This window comes from Actinia tenebrosa, unplaced genomic scaffold, assembly GCF_029948245.1.
Source record: "Actinia tenebrosa isolate PJP-AT-01 unplaced genomic scaffold, QUT_ActTen_1.0 PGA_scaffold4__44_contigs__length_22323623, whole genome shotgun sequence".
NCBI classification, from domain to species: Eukaryota; Metazoa; Cnidaria; class Anthozoa; order Actiniaria; family Actiniidae; genus Actinia; species Actinia tenebrosa.
The window spans coordinates 22,262,189-22,283,855 of NW_028292581.1; the positions used below are offsets into that span (position 1 = coordinate 22,262,189).

General features: G+C 37.2%; 4 protein-coding genes and 1 non-coding gene across 6 annotated transcripts; 3 read left to right on the forward strand and 2 right to left on the reverse strand.

The window, feature by feature from the left end:
- Nucleotides 1-214: 214 nt before the first annotated feature.
- Nucleotides 215-2,967, forward strand: LOC116305036 (LDLR chaperone boca). The gene is made up of 3 exons (XM_031714860.2): nt 215-421; nt 1,116-1,360; nt 1,874-2,967. The coding sequence occupies exons 1-3, from the start codon at nt 221-223 to the stop codon at nt 2,049-2,051; spliced, it is 624 nt and encodes a 207-aa protein (XP_031570720.1). The 5' UTR covers nt 215-220; the 3' UTR covers nt 2,052-2,967.
- A 118-nt stretch (nt 2,968-3,085) lies between these two features.
- LOC148907489 (RNase MRP) lies at nt 3,086-3,390 on the reverse strand. The gene has a single exon (XR_016121202.1).
- A 575-nt stretch (nt 3,391-3,965) lies between these two features.
- On the reverse strand, nt 3,966-9,922 carry LOC116305003 (uncharacterized). 2 transcript variants are annotated; one of them, XR_016121112.1, is made up of 4 exons: nt 9,670-9,922; nt 5,845-7,962; nt 5,244-5,376; nt 4,505-4,705 (listed from the first exon to the last, which is right to left on the reverse strand). XR_016121112.1 is itself a non-coding variant. In XM_031714821.2 (3 exons), the coding sequence occupies exons 1-3, from the start codon at nt 5,915-5,917 to the stop codon at nt 4,381-4,383; spliced, it is 531 nt and encodes a 176-aa protein (XP_031570681.1). In that variant the 5' UTR covers nt 5,918-6,072; the 3' UTR covers nt 3,966-4,380. The 2 variants fall into 2 exon arrangements, 1 of the variants encoding a protein (XP_031570681.1); XM_031714821.2 differs by lacking the exon at nt 9,670-9,922 and having other exon boundaries at nt 3,966-4,705; nt 5,845-6,072.
- Nucleotides 9,923-15,716: 5,794 nt separating this feature from the next.
- On the forward strand, nt 15,717-18,496 carry LOC116305022 (uncharacterized). Its single transcript, XM_031714844.1, has 3 exons — nt 15,717-15,952; nt 16,895-17,209; nt 17,755-18,496. The coding sequence occupies exons 1-3, from the start codon at nt 15,892-15,894 to the stop codon at nt 17,991-17,993; spliced, it is 615 nt and encodes a 204-aa protein (XP_031570704.1). The 5' UTR covers nt 15,717-15,891; the 3' UTR covers nt 17,994-18,496.
- A 638-nt stretch (nt 18,497-19,134) lies between these two features.
- On the forward strand, nt 19,135-21,308 carry LOC116305058 (uncharacterized). The gene is made up of 2 exons (XM_031714896.2): nt 19,135-19,419; nt 20,414-21,308. The coding sequence occupies exons 1-2, from the start codon at nt 19,368-19,370 to the stop codon at nt 20,824-20,826; spliced, it is 465 nt and encodes a 154-aa protein (XP_031570756.2). The 5' UTR covers nt 19,135-19,367; the 3' UTR covers nt 20,827-21,308.
- Nucleotides 21,309-21,667: the final 359 nt, after the last annotated feature.

The window sequence follows — 21,667 nt, forward strand, 5'->3', positions numbered from 1 at the left end:
TATATTTCCCTATAATATATCTTTATTAATTGCTATTGTATAAAAATACGACTCTAAAGAGCAATAAAGACAAACAAACAAACACATTTACATATTTTTTAACTGCCAACCCCCCCCCCCCCCACCCCCACTCCCCTACAGTAGATGTTGAAACAAGACGATTTTCTAAACTTTCCCATGCCTCCTTGCGTACTCACTTCCGGTTTTACTGTTATTCAAGATGGCGGACGTATTAAAATCTTGGGCTCTTCGTTTTTGTCTAGTGTTTTTTATTGTATTATTCGTACTCGTTTGTTCTTCATCCTCTGAGAAAAACAAGAACACAAAAAAGGACAAAGCTGCAAAATCCAAAGAAAAAATAGGAAAAAATATTTTAGATTATACTGAAGCTGATATGGAAAGGCTTTTGGACCAGTGGGATGTAAGCTTACCTTTTACTAAAAACATACCATTTTATTCATGTATCTCAGAATTTTTTACTATTTTTCTTCCCTTATGGATATGCACAGACACTGTATATAGTTCAGCTTTGCTTTCGTTCAAATATTTTTACGCAAAGATGTAAAAAAAGGGGTTTGTTTTGAAAATTTTAATATTGTTTACCTCACATTAATTCTTCATTACTGTAGGCGCATGCGTTTTAGATATTCTATTAATTAACCAGCAATCTATTCTTTCATTTGATACACATAAGAATTATAACTTATAAAAGCACTTCCCCTGTGAAGTGGGATTGAATTTTTTCTAAGGGTTAGGGAGGGTCTGAGAAGGGTATATTATAGAAGTTCCAGAAAATATCCATACCTCACCCATGAAAGGTGATTGGAATCATACATCATACATACACAATCATACATTTCTTTGTAATTCATAGTGTTTTCAAAAACATTTTACTCCCAAAATATTGAACATATTACTCTCAAATTTTCAGTAGTTACTAAATAAGACATTCTCTTTCAATTTCTTGAGTTGAAAAACACATTATGCTAATGAGGAAAAAACGTTAATAAAGATCGGCCTATTGCTTGTCTAGCATCAATCCCACTATGAGGTTGAGGCTTAGATAAACCCTAGAATTTCCAGCTCATATATCTTTTTCTGCTAATTCTTAAAAGGATAATGAAGATGATGATGATGAGAAATATGATGATGATGATCCACGTAAACCAAAACCACAGATGCCAGCATTTGACCCAAGCAAAGTCAAAGATGACCCAATGGCTTTTGTCAAAATGGCCAAAAAAGGTAAAACACTCATGATGTTTGTGTCCATTGCAAACAACCCATCAAGGAAAAGAACTGAAGATGTAACGGCAAGATGGCAGACAAGTCTGCATAATGCACACTTACAAGTGGAAAGGTTAGTAATATTTAGTGATAAATATTATTAATTATTACAATGTCTTGATGCAACAAAAACTGGGGGTAATCTCACCCCTAGAGTCTCAGGCTAGATTCCTGGACTCAGCATAACAGTGAATGGAATTTGTTGGGCCTACACAATACAATATTTGGGTCTCTCCCATGATTGGATCTTTCCCTTGATTGAACCAAATTCTTAAGGCAGTAAGCACTCACCTCTCACCTCTGAGGTCCCTGGTTCAATTCCCAGACTCAGTAACACAGAGGATTAAAGTTTAGGTCTCTCCCTTGATTTGAGGGTTTTTCTCTGTTCCCTCTGCAGAAGCTAATTTGCTTAATTCCAACTAGCTTTGCGAGTTAGATATGTGCCCTGACTTTGATCAGCCCAGTGGAAGTTTCAGGATAAAGATGAAATTTTAAGATTTTAGAGTTTTTCTCTAGGTTCTATCAATGTTCCTAACTCTTTATTGTGACTCTGTAATGAATTATAATCTTTTTTCAATTATTTTAGATACATTGTTGCTGATGATAGAGCATTGTTCCTACTGAAAGATGGCAGCATTGCATGGGATGTGAAGGACTTCATTATCACACAACCAGAATGTAAAATGGTGGAATTTGAGAACCAGAAATTCCCTGGTGTGGGAGGAAAACCATCAGACACTTTGAAAGAAAAGTCTGAATTATGACAAGGTGAAGTGCTCTTAATACTTGACTTGGTATATATGTTAAAAGTTGTTTATATACAAAGTCATTCTTCGAGCCGAATACCATTTCAAACATTTGCTTTATGAAACATAATTTATTCAAATAACCCTCATATCAAAGCTTCTTTTCAAGTTTTTTTAATTCACACTTTCTATATGAGGTGAGATACAGTTGGCTTCTGTAACTGCCTAAAGAATCAGTCAAGCATCAATAGAGGATGCTGTATTTCAATTGTGTTCTGTGAGTTAGCCTGGCCCCGACTTAGATCAGCCCAGAGGTTGCTTCAGGGATCAATCTGTGAGTTAGCCCAGCCTTAGATCAGCCCAGAGGGTTTATTCTGTCAGTTAGCTGTGCCCAGAAGTCGTTTCAGGGCTCAATCTGAGAGTTAGCAGTGCTCAAACTTAGATCAGCCAAGAGATTGTCTCAGGGTTGATAGAAAAATTGGCTATGGCTATAAATTACTTTCATTGTATTCTAGGACATTGAGAAAAGGTCAAAAGCATTTATTTTATCTTAATGGCCAATTGCATTGTATATACTGTGTAGTAGCTTTAATCATAAAATTAAAATAAATCATTGGGCACTAAATCGCCATTGAATCTAAACCAAGTTCAAAAATACAATCCACTTTCATCCTTACAAAGTAAAAGTAATCCTTATTTTCTACAAGAACCTTGATAATTATAAATGAGTTCTATTTCAACTGGGACCAACTTACGTAATTTGAAGCTGAGAGATTGTGAAAGCATGGCTGGAATATGATCTTTGGACCCCGAATTTCTTACAAAAGATCTGTTAAAATATCAGGGAAATGTTCGCCAAGGACACAAATATTGAAATACTTAGAATCTTATCGACAATTAGAAGTATTAAAGAAAATAAAAAGAGTATTTGGAATGGGGTTAAATTAATGTTGCTCAACCAACACGTGCTATGGACTCATTGAAATCACATATATCACCAGTAGTTTTAAGCATAAAGATCATTGACTTTCTCAAATGTAAAAAAGGTTTGGGACACAGCAAAGTAAGCCCCGTCGAGTTCACATCTCCATTAGATCCATCGTAGACCATCAAGAGATGACCTTGCATAACTGTGCTTCGACAAGACATCTTCGTCGCTCCTCGTGGCTCAGCAGTCGCGTCTTCGCCAAAATGAATTGCGATGAAAACTGGCGCCTTCTCGGCTGGCACTCTCTGCCTCAGGTCCGGGGACTTTCCCCAGAGCCAACATAAAGTTGTTGAGAAGAAAAGTTCTCTAAAACTAGAAGAACAATCTTCTTCTCCGTTTGTTGCTCCGTAGCAAGGCTTTGCTGTGTCCGAAGAAATTCAAGCGCGTGGTTTAATTTATAGTCATAACTGGACCAATTACAGGCGTTGTTATATGCTGAAAATACTATATCAACCAATCAGAACCCTTGTTATAAACTAAGAGTACTGAAAACCACAGGTAACCCAAAAAAAGTTTCCACAGTAATCCCGGTTCAAGAATCCCGAAATAAGTTACACAGGTAGCCCATAACAGAGAGCTTGAGGTGTGACGTCATTCATATAAGGATACATCTCGAAAATCCCTTATAAGATTTGGAAAAAAAGTGAAGTAAATAGGAAGGTTCAGTTCGCAATAGACCCCTTGCAGCACGTCGGAATGCAGCTCAATCTGGGGTACAAGACAATAGGTTCCAATTCACCTTTTCGGCGCTAGCTTGGATTGTGTTATGGTCACGGTGACTTTAAAGAGAAAATTTAGGCAGATTTCTTTAGTTAGCTATCTTAACAGCAGTAAGAAAAGCTTCAATCAAGCTAGGAATTGAAGTAGGGAGGTTCAATTGAAGAATTCGCGCAATTAATGACGTCGTTGTGACGTCATCCCCGTGCAATTTCACATCGTTTGGATACGATTTTTAAAAGTTTTAATGTAAAACACTTTGACATCGTCACAATAAACGAAATGATCTATGTACATCACCCCACCCCTCCTTAGTAGAAGATTTTCACATCCCTCCCTCTTTCAGTGTCTCAGCGGAAAGAATACATCAATAACAGCACTATTCAACAGCTCAAGTTATAATGGGATTTATGGCAGCTGTTGGCAGTCATGTTGAACTGCCAACATGGCTGCCATAAACGTTTCTCGATTCTAAATGTAAATCCCACAATGCATTGTGCATAGATCACTTCTAAAAATGGTCACGTGATTTGGCTGCCATAAAAAACTCCTCTAGCCTGAATGTTATTCACACAATATATACATTGTACATCACAGTCACGTGACATTAGGCTCGAGGTCACGTGTGACTAACACTATTGTTCAAGGTCCTTTTCTTATAAATAACTTTTGTGTTAAACTTGAGAGAAAAGCTAAAGTAATGGAAGCAGAGTTAAAATCCGCTCCATTAATTATCATGGTAGTGAAGGGTAGTAAGATAATCATGTAAAGCGACAAGCCTTCTTTATTTCCACCATTACAGAAATCCTTATCCTTACAACAGTCAACATCGCACCCAATTTGCTGGATATTCTCCAATTCTTCTTTTGAATCTACGCTACGATAACAGAATACTTTGTTACACTTTACTGTTTCAAAGCATCTTTTCATGAACATCCATTCTTCTCGGTTCTTGAACTTTTTATACCTGTCATTAACGACACAATAAGTTAATTATCGACGATTTAAAGTGGCAATGCTTTATTCTTCTAAATAGGCCATTTTAGAAACGAGTGAAGGACTGGAAACGGGTACATAGAAGGTATTGATGATTAATCCGTATTAAATTTCATAACTAGAAAGAGCACATCAGAATTAACAGGTTTCTGCAGCGTGGCTTCGATTGACTAAGCAACAACTAAATCATAAGCAATCAAAAACATCAAAAATTCGAATGCCAGCGTCCCGAGTAACCTTACATTTTTTTGTAATTTTTGAGATGTTAGGGAGGTTGCTACACATGCAAAAGGTATGAAACCCAAAATCCTGAAACTCCAGAAAATTGCTAATTACGATGTACTCTTTCTTGTTATGGTGTTTATTTTTAAACTAGGTTGATTCTAAAAAACCCGTTCCCAGTCCTCAACTCGTTTCTAAAGGGGCCAATTGGGGCGCAGGGCTAGTGCCAAGTGTAATGCACGGTAACGTGGACTGGATCTAGAAACAGGGACCCAACTTCTACTTACCTTATGGCCTTTATGCAAGAAGCGTTTACGTTTCTCCCCTGAAATTTTTTCGTGCAGTTTGTGATCGTTCCTATTCTATCGCATTCTTCCCATGAATCATTTGAAACACAATCAAAACAGCTCAGACAAAAACCTAACAAACGACAACAACATTATCAATGATGGTTTTTACAACAAGTGACTTGTGACATTCAAAAGAAAAACAAATTTGATTTATAACTAGTTGAGCCCTGAATCAAATAACTCATATAGATCGAATTGGAATCAAGTGTGTTCAATCTATATGAGTTAGCTTTGCCAAGACTTATTAGATTAGCCCAGAGGTTGTTCCAGGGATCAATCTGTGAGTTAGCCATGCCCTGACTATGATCAGCCCAGAGGTTGTTTCAGGATTTAATCTGTGAGCTAGCCATGCCCTGACTTAGATTAGCCCAGAGGTTGTTTCAGGGTTCAATCTGTGAGCTAGCCATGCCCTGACTTAGATCAGCCTAGAGGTTGTTTCAGGGTTCAACAGGTGAGTTAGCTATGCCCCTGACTTAGATCAGCCCAGAGGATTGTTCTTTCAGGGCAGGGTTTGATAAAAATTCAAGCTTGTACTCACCTTGATGGAAAACAGCTATCATAACGACGAGAGTAACCAACATAACCTTGCAAAGCATATTGTCGCTTTTCATAAACTTTTTTCATTCAAAGACTGAAGACGGTATGAATGCACAACAATCAGTAGTACTCATCTAAACTTCTGACTTGCATCTGACTTGCTCTCCTTACTACGCTCTGCTGGCGTAATAATTTTAACAACCTACTAGTCTTCATATCTATAATCATTCAAACCCTAGTCGGCTGAAGACAACAAAGAACCTGATTGGTTGATTATGTAAACTTTTATTCACTACTGTCAAAAACTTTCTTTTTGGTTACTACCGCTGACTACACATATCGTGGCCTATAAGGCGATTTTTTTAAATGTGTGATTTTTAAGAGCTCAATAGGGAATATTTTGTTCTGCTATTAACTAATAATGCCCTTTCTTGCTAATCTTTGTATTGAATTTCTATATGTTCTGATATCATATTATTGCGCGCATGGACAGATGTCACGTCGTGAGACTCATAACGTGTGGTCTATTGTGTTCACTGTCAACAAACCTATGTGTTTATTTGATATTGTAAATCGTTATACATAATAATAAAGATATACAGTGACATTCTGAATCGCTGTTATGGGTGGTTTAAAAACCCTGAAATCGCGACAGCTGACGCGAGGTCGACGCCATTGACTGATATCTTTCAAGTTTATTTATTTGCTTGCTTGTTTGCTTTTTTTCCCGAGGCAACAGATTTCTTTCTGAAGGATCAAGTAATGTTTTATATATTTTGTCGAAGACATTCGTTTTGGAAGTCAAAATCAGACATCAAGTGCAGTCAAAGATGCTCGTGAGTACTGAAACATTGGGTAAGTATACCGTTAGACGATTTGATTATGACATTGTTGATATAATGTTATCCAACGTGTCAGTCCTAAAGTAAACTGTGGTTGGCGAGAATGAAAGCACACAAAAAAATAATGATGAAACTTGCAGTAGTTTTTGCTGACGACCACACGGCGTCAACGCCAAAAACACGTGATTATCAGTCAAAAAAACAATGTTTTATTTGCATACAATGCTTTTTCACCTTGCAACGGAATTTTTCCATTAGAAAAATTTTTTTTTACATTAATTAAGTGAATTCTTTTTCGATTTTGATCAGATTAGTAATTGTAGGTTTCAGCTCAATGTATTTTAATCAAACTTGAATCTATTTGCGCTCTTTCGTTTTTTGGTAGTTATGTGTATACTAATCCATTTATTCTTTAAAAAAACAATTCTTTGTGACTAGAACATTCTTAGATTTATAAACAGTGATTTTTAACTTTTTGAAAAATACTTCTTCTAATATATATGTATATATTAGTGTATACAACACTCTCCTCAGCGTACAAATCACGTATTTCTAATGTCAATAATTGCAGTTCCAAGTGCCACGAAGCTTCACTCTTTCGTTGATAATCTCTACAAGTATTGACTTGAAGGTTCTAAGAAATGTATAAATTTTTCGCAACAAAATTGAAGTTGTATATTTTTAGTCTACTATCGGTGGTATCTGTGAAATTTTTTTGCAATCAAGGAACACAGCGGTATTCTACGAACTAAATTTTTGAATGGTACCGCTGGCAATAACCTGAATTGAATCTCTCGAAAGGTACTGGAAACGAGGATTGAATAACTCAACTTGCGCATGCTTGATGATGTAGCTGCTGACCATTTAGGACACAAACACCAAGCCAATCAACAGCATGACGATAATCTGCTGATTGGCTGAAGCACATGTTACGTGACTTCCTTTCCCGCCAACCTGAAGCATTGTTTGAGGCATGTGTTTTCTTGCCCATGGCGTGACACCGGTGTTACACAGCGTTGTGTTACAGCATTCGACCTCACACCAGCTTCCTTTTACTATGTCGTCAGTATCTCTACAGCTTTGCTCGGTACATTCGCCGGAATGAAAGCAAGCTTTGTGGAATTCTTGGGTTCGTTGTCCGTTGGGCTTAACAAAGGCGCGGTGTAATTTGACACATGAATCCAGTACTTTGCTTGGGCAGGTCTTTATTGACTGGTTTTCTTCACAGTCTTCCCATGAAACATATGACATGCACTCATAGCATTGGAGGGAGACGGCTTCGGGGGAAAAGAAAAATAATTAACCATATTGCTAATGGATGGATGGATGGATGGATGGATGGATGGATGGATGGATGGATGGATGGATGGATGGATGGATGGATGGATGGATGGATGGATGGATGGATGGATGGATGGATGGATGGATGGATGGATTTAAGTTAAGTTAAGCCCAACCGTGAAAGACTTTAAACGGACATTAAAACAACATCTTATTTCAGATTTTTTAAAACCTTAATGTAATTTAAATGTACAATTTATTTATCTATTTATTTATTTACTTTATTCTTTGATCTTTTCTTTTTGCTTCTTATATAATTATATATAGTATTATTTTAATTGTAATTAATTAGGCCCTTTATTCTGAAAAGCCTTATAGAGGACGAATAAAGTATGTATGTATGTATGTATGTATGTATGTATGTATGTATGGATGGATGGATGGATGGATGGATGGATGGATGGATGGATGGATGGATGGATGGATGGATGGATGGATGGATGGATGGATGGATGGATGGATGGATGGATGGATGGATGGATGGATGGATGGATGGATGGATGGATGGATGGATGGATGAAAAGTTTCTTACTGATTCTTCTACAGAGAGTGTGATTCAGGCATGTATTACCTCCAAATTGGACTATTGTAACTCACTCTACTATGGTATAAATATCTTTTGAAAAGGCTTCAGTATATTCAGAACTGTGCAGCTAGATTAGTAGTTCAAGCGAGTAAATTTGATCATGTCACTCCAGTTTCGATAAAATTGCACTGGCTTCCTGTCCGTTTCCGAATTATATTCAAGATATTGCTCATTGTGTACAAGTGCTTGCATGATATGGCTCCCCCATACCTGGAAAAATTTGCGCACTCTCAGATCTACAACCATGGAGTATCTAGAAGAACAAAGATCTCGTCTGGTGACCTATGGTGACAGATCTTTTTACGTTGCTGGCCCTAAACTGTGGAATGACCTCCCACTTCAAATTAGGAAAAGTTCTTCAATCCAATTATTTAAAAATGAACTGAAAACTCATTTGTTCAAGAACTTTGTCTCCTCTGGTTCAAAGTGAACATCAATGAACTATGACATTTCATTAATATTGTAACATACGTCTGGTATTTATTTTATTTCTTATTGTGAAGCGCCATGAATTTTGATATGTGCGCTATAGAAGTTCCATTATTATTATTATTATTATTATTATTATTATTATTATTATTATTATGAATGGATGGATGGATGGATGGATGGATGGATGGATGGATGGGTGGGTGGGTGGGTGGGTGGATGGGTGGATGGATGGATGGATGGGTGGGTGGGTGGGTGGGTGGATGGAATAATTGTCAACAAAAAATAATCCTGCATGCTTTCAACGTCACTACTTGCTCGAAGCTAGTTGCTGGCGTTTTTAAAAATACACGTGCATTTGTACATGTCGATAAAAAGTAACTTGACCCTAAAGTTTAAAATTAAGATGCTCATCATCAGAATTTGCATTTAAAATCATATTGAGTAAATTTGGGTTAACAGTTGTTTCAAGTATGATCGATAAGATTTGCTAAGAACTACTAAGTAGCGAAAGGGAGCCGGTTCCAGTGAAGCTATCCAAGCTAGGGCACTTAAGATATTAAGATTAACCGTGCAAAATTAAAAAGAAAACTTGATTTATCAATTATCTGTATTTAGTTATACATACCTCTCGGGATGACGACGTTAAATACAAGAAAGAAAACAAAGCCAATCTTGCAGTTCGTCATGTTCCGACTATATCAGTAAGGAGAACGACACTAGGAAATCTTCAGAAATCGTTTGAAAGTGTGGTGTCGACGAGAAACTAGACAAATCGAAAAAGCCTTTGGATTTTAGCAGGCTTGTTTATATAGTAAGACTTCTGTGTGTAGGACTGAAGCTGTTTCAGATCTGAGGCTTAATGTGCTTTCGGCATATGAGACGGTGGATACTTATATAGATGACACCACACAAAGCACATTATGAAATAACAATAGGTAAATAAAAAGAATAAATAGCTGCACATGTTTGTCTCTTGGTTAAACAATTAAAATGTGGATGATTTAATGTAGCTCTTTCAGTTCTGTCAATTATCCTTTTTCTTCTGCTTAAACAATGAGAATAAAGTGCTGTTTAAGTTTCCGGTTGTTAATGGTTTAATGATTTTTAACACTTATTGAAGATGTGCTACTGCTGAAACACACTAGCCCTAAGGAGAAATCAATTTTTTTCTCAACCATATATTTAGTCGTCGTCTTCATGTTCTTCTTCTTCTTCTTCTTCTTCTTCTTCTTCTTCTTCTTCTTCATCTTCTTCTTCTTCTTCATCTTGTCCGATTCATCTTGTTTTTAAATTAAATTGTTCTCGTTGCTCTTCTCTCCATCTTCTCAGTCCAGTTAATAAATTATGTTATTCTATGCTTGAACTTGCCCACTTTTGTTTATAATTATCACACATCTTTATTTTGTTTACATATTATTATATTGCTTCTTAACCTATTTTTTCCTGCAACCATTTGTTTTCATTGATGTCATCGATCGATTATACAGTTAAATTTTCTAATTCTATATCTGCACTATGCTGACAAGCTGGCATATTTTGATCCTGGTTTTCCAGAGAACAACTTTGCTCTTCCGGTCTGCTATCGAGTGACGTCCTAGCCTGGTAATTCCTTAATTTGACTGGTATTTTAGGAAACATGAACGACACAACAAGCAATTTGTTTTTATTTTTAGACAGAACTCGTTTTATTTCAATGGCGTCCGGGTTTACATACGTTTTAAAAGGTTTTTGATCATAAAGCTGTCTGCGCGTTGAATAAGATACGACGCCTCCAGCAGTACAGAGTAGTAAAGGTACTGTTCCATTTAAGACAAAACAATCACTTGAAACCAATGAGGAAGGTTTAAAAGCCTGTTTCCACACGAAGTATTTTTTGGTTTTAACTAAAGTACCGAACCTGCTCATATCATTTTTCTTTGTTTTTTTGTTGCTTTTTATTCTTACAACCTAGTTCTTAATTTTTTATCCCCCCCTGTTTTTATTTCATGGTTTAACTCTGTTTTTTCCGACATGTTTCAGTGGTATTAGAAAAAACAAAACAAAAATAGCACGTAAAAGCTAAGTAAAAAAAAACCAGGTCAATTTTTTTTAAAGTGACGAAAAAGCATTAAAGTTCAAAGGAAGAAAACAACTTCCCCTCAGTAGCACGCAAAACTGATCAAAATATCATTACTATCAACAATACAACACCCAAGTGCAGCATGCAGAGTCAAATCATGGCATTGGTAAACACAAACCTTAAAATAATCATTCATTGTTGCCAGGCAGACGACGAAGGCGGGCGGTCATTTTTGATCTCTCAAAACATAATCTTCAAACCGTGCACGGTTCAACTTGAGTTCTGAGACATAAGCTTGGCAGGTTCCCAAATTACAAGTCCCCCTTGTCAGTCTTTATTATTTTTCTTATTTCGAGGCTTGAGAGACACTTGAGCTGAGGTGTGAGCTTTATAGTCAAAACAGTGTACGTGTGTGGCCAAAAAGCACGTTTTTAATCACTGGAAAAATATTTTTTTAAAACCTAGACTGCCTAGAAAAACCTTTACCCTAGGTAGGACGGGAAAAAGAATTGACTCGTAAGGGGGGTGCATGTGTGAAATATTCCCAGTACTTTTCTTGCTTGTAAAAATTCTTATTCTTAATTCTTTGATCATTTTTATTCTCTTCGTTATTACTAATGCAAAAGAGTGGGTCTCAGGCTGCTATAAGGGGGAGGGGGGGGGGGATTTGTTCTAATCAGTAATTCCCTAGGGGGGAGGATGATTTTTTTCATACTTTTAGTAATTCCCTGGGGTAGTGGGGAGGGGAGGGGGTATATACTTTGTATTTATCTGAATCTGAGAACAACAGGAATTATTGCTCTATTAAGTTTTATTTCTAAAACACTTTCCCAGAGGGGTGGAGTGGGTAGAAATTTGACTGGTTTCTTCTAGTACTATTTCTATCATTTTTATGTTGTTTTGTTATTGTTTGAGTCGGAAATACAGCTCACAAAAGGAGTTTCAACGGAAAAGCCCGTTTCATTTTCTATTCATAGTTATTTTTATTTTTTGTTCTTTTCTTTCAGTTTAATGCTGATATTCTTGTAACATTCATTTTATTTTTCCTTTAATTTTCGTCCCAGAATGGTTCATGGCAATTTCCTCTCCCTACCCATCCCCCATCTGTCGTACAATGTACCACTGAAGTGATCACTATGAAGTTTTCTTTATTATCAAATCAACGCTTTACATTTAGATACATGGATAAGCAAAGTGCGAGGTTGGGATACCTGTGGCAACTTAACACAGGGAACCCGTGTTATGAATTACTACCACCGGAATGTTATGTGTTGTGCCTTTGTGACCTCCTTAGCAAATTCCGAAAAGAAACTCCAGAATTCCGAGTCACGCGTGCTATGCCGTACTTGTCATTGCAGAGTGTTGCGTTACAGCAACCGAAGGTGCATGTCACGCTAACTGAGGGTATAAACGAACGAACACAGTCACCATGGTTACACACAGACTGATGAAAGCAGGATTTTGCAAACTGGTTTTCGACACGTTTGTTTTTGAAGTGAATGGATCGATGGAACTCAACACAGCACGCCCCAGGGAGAGAGGGACAGGTACTAGGAACAGCTTGGTTTAGACACTCGGCCCAGGACTTCGTGGAGTAGCACGAATGACAAGTCAGAGAGGAGCCTGAGAAGGAAATATTGAAGTCGTTCATAAGTTGAGAAGGTGCTGACAAACGGTGCAACATTGCAAGCAAAAAATTTGAATCACATTGCAACAAAATCACGCAACATCGCTTGTGTCAGCCTGCTATGTTAATGGATATTTGGTCAGTAGTCATAAATTTGTTGCAAGCTGATTGGCTGGAAATTTCAAGATGTTGCAGGTAATGTTGCAGCCATGTTCACATGATAAAATTTGTTGCGCGCAATGTTGCAAGAATAGAGCGCGATTCAACTTCAGATTTGTTACATGCAACGTTGCGTGCAACAAGCTTGGGGTAGACACACGCTGCAACAGTGCTGTTGCGTGCAATGTTACATGCAATGTTGCACAGTGTGTCAGCACCTTATTTTCTTTCTGTTTGTTGGAAGGGAATGAATTTAAATTACACTCTAATGGCTTTCGTGTTTGTGCATTGTGATTGGATAATGGGCTAGTAGTGATTTCTCGCTTGTGATTGGTTCAAAGCGCACGCCTCACGAATCCTACCAAGTGAAACGCTTCAAATTTTCAAAACCTGAAACAAACTCTGGGCTGATCTAAGTCAGGCTAACATATCGAATTAGAATTTAGCTTGTCGGTTAAGTTTTGCGAAGGAAAGAAAATATTAAAAAACTGGAGGAAAACAAATGGAGTGACCTAACAAACTTTACTCAAAGATAATCTCAAGACTCTATACGCGCTACCATTTTCTATTCATATGATTTATAAGTACTTACAAAACTGATGGTGTAAGAGAATAAAGACCACAGCTGACAACAGCAAATGCCGCCGCATATTTGTGGTTAGTAAGGTCAATTATTTTTTGCAGTTAACGAAGATTTGGGGTCGTCTTGCTTTGATTTAACTCGAGCACAAGATGGCGAATAGATAAAAGGGTTGTCTTTTCTCGTCTCAATATGTAGCTCTGCTTAAGCAGTAGGCTATAAGCTGCTTCTATCGAAACATGACTAAAAAAAATTTTGGTGCTTCATCGAAGCGATTGCACGGCGCCATCAGAATTTGTTACGGTTTAAGGGAATCATAAGAAGTTAAGGATGCAATTTAAAAGATTTTAACGAAATCGGGTGGAGCGGAATCCTATGGGTTGTGAAGGGGTAAAATGGGAGCTGGGATTTGCCTGTTTTGGGCTGGGGAAATGGGATCTTTATGCACTGAGAGTAGGATCACAACAAACAAAAAAATAGCAAGAAATGGGAATGGGATTTGAGATTTGAGAAAAAAGTTAGCTGGGACTATGGGATTTGGTCAAAATGGGGGCTGCGAAATGGGATTAGGACACCCCTTCAGGACCCCTATAATTTTTTAATATATTTTTACTGCTATCACGCTACTTATTCGGTAACAATCTAATAATAAACGAAGATGACCATCAATGGATCTTAAAGCCACTATCCCATAAGCGTCCTTACACCTTATCATTAACAAGCCCCGGGGGGAGGGGACTCCGGCGTAAAATGATCGGTTATACTAATTGCGTATCTTAAGTCCCGTTTACACTAGCGATTTTTGAGGCGATTTTTGCTGCGATTTTTTTGCGAATTTGTCCATAATAAACAATGGTAAAGAATTTATTCGTAAATTTTTTTTCAGGATACCAAGATTTTCCTAGAAGAATGCCTCTTTTGAAGGATGAGACAAAATATTTCATATTTCCGAAAATTGCCACAAAAATCGCAGCAAAAATCGCCGCAAGAATCGCCGATAAAAATCGCCAGTGTAAACGGGGCTTTAGGATGTTAAGATGTATGAATTCCTTTTTTGGGGTTAAAAATCGTCCAGTTAGGCCTTTTTTAGAAGACTTCCGGTATCTTTTAGGGGTATTTTTGAAAATTTTCGACGAGCAGTGATACTCGATACTTATATACCTGAGTCCCTTCCCCCCCCCCCCCCTTCACCCCCCCCCCCCCCCCCTCGCGCTCAACAAGCCACTTTTTCAACTGCAAACAGTAGAACAAGCTAAGTGAAACGCGCCTGATAAAAGCAGTTTCAGTCTTTCAACCTAAATAAAGACTTTCACACGTGCATAGTCGTGAACCATTACTTATGAATGATTTTTCTAAGGGGTCGTTAAAAGTCTTTCATTTTGTTTTAAATATTGTTGACATTTTAACGGAAATGGCGTACTTTTAATTACGATAATAGAGCGCCTTTTGTCATATATGCACCTATTACAAACAGTTGTCGCTTCGAGATCTGAAATTGGTGATTGAAAATGAGTGAGTGAAATGCGAAAAATCACATTTAACTCTAAGGCTCAGATGATTCATCTTTATTATCTAAAAGGAAGCTACGTTAATCGTTCGGCTGCCGTGAATATATTACACTTTTGTGATCTCCCTAGGTGAGCCGTTATGGCTTGGAGTAAACAATTAGAAAATATAGAAGATTAAGAATGAAGAAGATCACCAATGGATCTTATCAATTTGAAGCGTGCTTCACGGTCTCAAATTTAAGATTTCAGATCTCCGACGGTTTTTTAAATTAGACATATGGCTGCCCTTCAGCTCGCTGTTAACTTCGCTTGCCTCATGATTATTACTTGTATGGAGTTATGCCAAAAAATAAGGCACTTAGCTTTCGTTACCTGGGTAAAAACAAATACTGCTTTTGGCACGAAACTTTCCTAGTCTTATTCAACATCAGATTTCTAACAAAAGACTTTTGAATCAGTTCAATACGAACCAAAAAATTGTTTTCTGATTTTGAATGTTTGAAAATATCATTATTTATTACGATGTTTTAGGTACAGAATCTGTTGGTCGCATACAAACGTTAAATGTTGAACTGAGAAAACACTTTTAGCCTCAATGTAAACAAACCTGTTTTCCCTTTCGTATGTGAGTTTTTAACAACGTGATCCATTGTTCCACCAAATGCTTACATGTGTGACGGGCTACAGCAATTTTTAATTCAAAACCTCAATAAAACTTGGAAACCTTCCAATGAATAAAAACTTTAGAAAATTATAATAGTGTTTTGAGTGAGAAAAAGCAGTGTTGGTTGCAGTCAAGACTTTAAACGATAAATCCTTTTTTCTGGGATTTTAAATCCTTGACTAACCTTCTCTGTTCGACCATATTTCTAAGGTTTTCTCCCCAGTTTGGTGCTGATTCGTTGTGGTATAAGATGTTTGGAATGTCGTGGTTTACCGTTGTCACGATTTCACTTCTCCTTAACAAATCAACAGGTATTTCTCTTGTAAATGGGACTGCGATAATCTAAAATTCATTCTATTTGACATTATAAAAACTTAAAGTAATGTGTCTTGATTATTTACTCGTCAAGTAGATAGTAAAATATCCACTAAATAATAATCATTAAACATTGGGGAATATTGTAGGAAAAAGTGAGAAAAAATCCCAACGCTGCCACCAAAACCTCATGAACCACAGAAGCACCGCAACTTGTGAAAATCTACGCAAAGTTTCCCGCTAAAATTAGAAATATTTCGGTTCATTAAATCTAATTTTGTAGCCTAAAGTTCGAATTCTTCTCCTCATATTTTTGCAGAGAACAAAACGTGAAAATATTTCTTTGGTCATTTAAATGTCTGGGAAACATGGCTTTGCTATACACATGTAGTCCACAGTTTTATTTTGACGTTTATATTTATTTTGAATTTTAAGTTCCTAAGGTCATAATTGCTTTGAGCGCGGAGTAACGACATTGGTGCTGACCAGTAAGAAACTCAGGCTCCGAGAATTCTTTGTGTGAAGACAAACGACGAAGACAGTTGACGATTATCAGCGGTTTGACCATTAGCCTAAGTTGTATGACACTCTCTTGAGAATAAGATTCTTTGCTTGAGTTGTATCCATATTCATGTATTTTCTCTTGTGCAACCGTTAAACAAAGACATAATACTCTAGTGAATGGCAAGTGATCTGAAATGTGAAGACAGCAGATTATGTCTATTTCGGACATTTTAGAAATTATACATAGAGCATGGAGAGCATGCGATGTTATTGATCAACTCAGAGCCCGCGTTCTTTCTGGTCAGCAACGAGGATATTCCGCTGTGCGTAACCGCAAGCCACAAGAGTCGTGGGCACTAAGAGATCGAAGAAAAAGTTGATATCTGAATGAATATAGAAAACACATATATCATTTGATTTGATTAATGTTGCAGTATTTTCTCTGAGATGTTCTTACTGCTCGTCCGGAATCTCCTGGGAAGATTGCAGTTCCAAGGAGAAACATCATTCCTGTCAAGTCCAGAATGCATGTATCAAATTTCATCGAAAGATTACCCAACCCAACGGCAAAGAAGTCCAGGAGTTCGTGAAAGCATGTTTTCCTTCGTCATTATGTACACGTGATAATTGCTATGAATCAGACGATGGGAAAGTCACATGGTGTGATTTTAGTTGCTGCAGCACGGATCTCTGCAACCAAGACAAGTCAAAGAGCAAGCCTTGTGACAATCCTACAAACTTGACCCAAGGTTAGCTTAACATAGTAGAGTGCACACAAATAATCCGTGAAACACTAATTACTAAATAGTACAAAATAGTGCTAATTAAACAATAGAAAACAATGGAATTTACATGAAATTGTGCTATTTAGTATTACTAAAGTTTCACGGTTATATTGTTTGCACTCTATTTGGATTTTTATATATGCTTTAATTTTATTTTCTAAATAAGAAAGAAATATGAGGAAACGACACATGGTCTGTAATGGGAAAACATTGTACCATAGCTGAAAAGCATTCCTAGTAAAGAAAGAAATAATGCTCAAGGGAATGACACATGATCTGAAATGGGAAAACATTGCACCATAGCTGAAGAGCATTCCTAGTAAAGAAAGAAATATTACTCAAGGGAATGACACATGGTCTGAAATGGAAAAACATTGCACCATAGCTGAAAAACATTCCCGCAGTAAAGAAATAAATAATACGTAAGGAAATGACACACGGTCTGACGATGAGAAACATTGCACTTACTTAAAGGGTATAATTGTTTATACTTGTTATCTTGTTTCCAGGCTCTACGCGCCCGAAAGACAAAACAAACAGTGGAAGAGACTCGCAGCCCGTAAATAGAGCAAGGGACTCTAATACTAATCAGAAAAGAAAAGATAAGAAATCCAAAAAAAGAAAAGCTGTCCAGACCATTGTTCCAAGAGCTGCTCACACAAGGAAAAACAGCAACAAAAATATTAGGAGTTTAGTCTACGTCACTGTTGCTATGGTTTCAACTTCACTAGTAATTGCTAGGCACTAGATATCGACATATTTTGGTTAGTGTAGTTTTTGAGCAGCGTTGTCATGGCAGCAATGCATTCATTTCATAGGTTTGTCGTTGCTTAGCAACAAATTTCACTTTCTGTAAATAATTGTTGTAATATATTCATACATTCTTTTTTTTTACCTGTTTGGCAGAAAGTAGATAAAGCTGTTTCGAAAACTTGCGTTGATGCATTGACCGCAGTGCTACTGATACCAATTCGTTCTCTTTCGTTTTCCTTCACGGTCAAGTTGACAAGTAAAAACGAATAATTGGAGAGCAACATTAAACAGGCTTGGATTACGTTATAACGTATTGATGCTTATAAAATTCGTTTGAAGCAATTTCTCGAGCTCATATCTCAATCTGAACAATATATCTGCAGGACAAACAAGTGCTAAATATCTTTCTTAAAATTTTATCAGAACTTACATTTGACTTGGGAATGAGAATGAGATTGTATCTTGTGCCTTTATGCAATAAAGATTATATGACCATTATCTTGCATGAGTGTTATCAGTCTAACTTTTAATAAGCTTATAAACTGATTTTTAAAGAAAGATAAAAATGGAGAAATCTTAAAGTATAGAAAGATTAAAGAAAGATTAAAGAAAGAGTAAAGAAAGAGAAAGAGAGCGAGTTAACTTGTGCTGATGTATCGCAATGCTTTGAAAAAAGCTAGAGGAGAATGAGCGGAAGGAAAAAGACTAGACAGACAGACAGAAGGAAGAAAAGAAAAAAATAAAGCAAGCGAGGAGAATAACGCGTACGCAGATCTTAGAATATGTTTTATATCTAATTTATTGAATCCCTAAGAACATTTTGCTTGAAAGGTGCAGAATACCCATGGAGTAAAAAGTGGATTTGTACTTTGCTTTCTCGTATAAACTAGTTTCTATCTTTTGTCAATCGCAATCCCCTGCTAAATAATGCTGTCTTGCTAGATAAGTTGTGTTTACTTTTGAAATAATAAATATAAGGTAAACAAACGTATTTTAACCAAATTCCTTACTACTTCTTTCGCTTTTGACTAAGTTTGAAATCTCCTATTGTTGCGCCATATGGTCACATGTGTTTGCGGATGTTTCGAATCATCAACCGCCAAAACCTTGAGTTTCAATTTCTGGTTACTAAGAAAGTGTTTAATGAGATAAATACTGTGTAATAATCTGTGAACTAGCATAATAATGTATATTAGTATCAAGAAAGGAATTCACGATGAAAGAAGATACAAGATGTAATGATGGCAAACTGTAGTTTGAATTGCATGGCTTGAATTTTGAAACCACAACAAGAGACCTAACGTTTTTAAAGAACTCAAGATAACTTGGGTGTACGTTCTTCTTATTGCTAAAGCTGAGATCTCTTCAAATGATTTGGATAGAGATAAATCTTTTGTCTCTTCTCCTCTGTTGCCAACCAGGTAAAGTAAACTATTTTTCTGCCACCATTTCCAATCAGCTAAAAGAAAAATCATAACTCAGTCTCATTGCTAAAACCATGTTATTAAAAATATTTCGATAGCGCAAAACTAATCACCTAACCAAAAAAGAACAAACGAATATGGACATTAAAGTGCATATATATATTACAGGATGGTTTTATGATCTTAAAGCCCTCATAAAATAAATATGAACGACGTTTATACTAGCTTTGACATCTTTTTGTCGTTGCTGATTCAATATGGATATTATTTAACATAGAAATTGCGAAATGACGAGGTCATCAAAAGGGGTCTTAGTATAAAGTCAAGAGAGAGATATAAATGCATCAGAATCAAGCAGACCAAAAATGAGTTCAAAGAGGCTTTAAAAATTTATCTTCGGGATTGTGAGGCATGTAATAGTTCGGGGGAGAAAAGTGACGGTCGCGGCACCACTTTAGCGATGGTCACTGTTTTGTTGGCTGCTCATCAATCACGTCAATCAGTAGGAAGAGAAGTTACACAGAGCCATGACACAAGGGCGGATCCGGTGGGGGGGGGGGGGGGGGGGTGGGGGAGCCCCCGTTCAGCAGAAAAAACAAAGCAAACAAAACTGAAGAATTAGATGCTTTTTTATTGTTTTTCGTTGTGTTGACGGAAGAAACTCAATAAGCCCCCCGCCCCTAACATTTTGGCTGGATCCGCCCTTACACTGAGACGAACACTGAGTCACCGACATTAAATGTGCCCACTACATGCGTGTGCATAACTTGATCAACTGGTCACAAACAAATACCGGCGAAAAAAGTTTCCCAGGGGAAAATAGCCTATAACGTTGTGCCTCCTCAGTGTCATGGCTGCAATCACGTGTTGGTGCAAAGCCTCTACGTTGAATACTTAACACAACAACGATATGATAGAATCCAAACTGAAAAATTAAATGTATGTAAAAGCTCTCCTCTCTAAGTCGTTTCTCTATTAATTTTCACTTCAGTTCTGGCCCTCGAATGTTACTACTGTCACTCGTACTATTCCTGGCAGGACTGTGACAAACACCTACAGCCTGACAACTGCTCATCAGAACTGAACACGTGCTACACATCACACCGGGTACAAACCTATTCAAGTGGTAGACAAGTCCATGAGTTCTTGAGAAGCTGTTTTCACACGGAGTCTTGTACCTCAGAAGAATGCAATGCGGTTGAAGACGATCGCGTTACCGGAAGCTGGTGTGAATTCGAATGCTGTAACACAACGTTTTGTAATCATGTTGTCACGCAATGGGCGAAAAAACGAGGCTATGTCATGATGGAACTGGCAAGTGACGGACGCAATGGCATGACATCTGCAGTAGCCAATCAGTGGAGTCTATTGAGTTCAATGTTATTCTGGATGCTTATGCACTAAATAACGTGACGGACGTAATGGCGTGACATTTGCAAGACTCAATCATTAGTGCTTTACTAAGCTTTTAAGTTGTGACGTATTTCCGGGTCCAACTGGGAATCCGAAACCAGACTTTTGATTGTGTTCGCAAAAAAAAAAAAAAAAAAAAAAAAAAAAAAAACGCTAAAATAACGCGATCAAATTGTTTTCAATGATTTAACCCAAGAGAATATAAAGTATTAATATTCTCTTGTTTAACCTCCACCTGAAACAATTAGAACTTTGGACAATAAATCCTGATATGACACGAAGAAAATCTGAGAAAAACCTTCATAAAATGCATTCCGTTTTGGACCCAGAAGTCGTCTTTCCCTCCAAACAAGTGACGTCACACTTAAAAGCTCTTTACTGAAATAGAGCATGCGCGGGATTTTGGAAAAAACACGAGAAGGCGAGTTAATACTAATGAATAGTTCGAAGTAAAAAATAAATGAATAACTATCTGTATGTGGTGAGATTTTAACCCAAATCCACTGAAAGCAAGAAAGAAAGAAGAAAAAAAAAAAAAAAAAAAAAAAAAGAAAAAAAGAGAAGAAAACAAAAAATCGACTCCACTTTGCCATACCCCCGAGACATCCGCAGAGCTGAGGCGTCGTATGGACTTCGGACCTGACGGCGATTAAATCCTTCTGCCCTTGGGTGTACGAATTACGCAAGAAAATGTTCTAGCCAAAGCATCAGGGGAGAGACCAGCCGGCCCCCAGACCATATCGGCTAATCCCTTGCATCTCTGCCACGCACGGAATCGGTTGAAAGTTTTAAGTTGAAAAAGTCTAGTCTATTCGGTGCATTGTTTTCACGG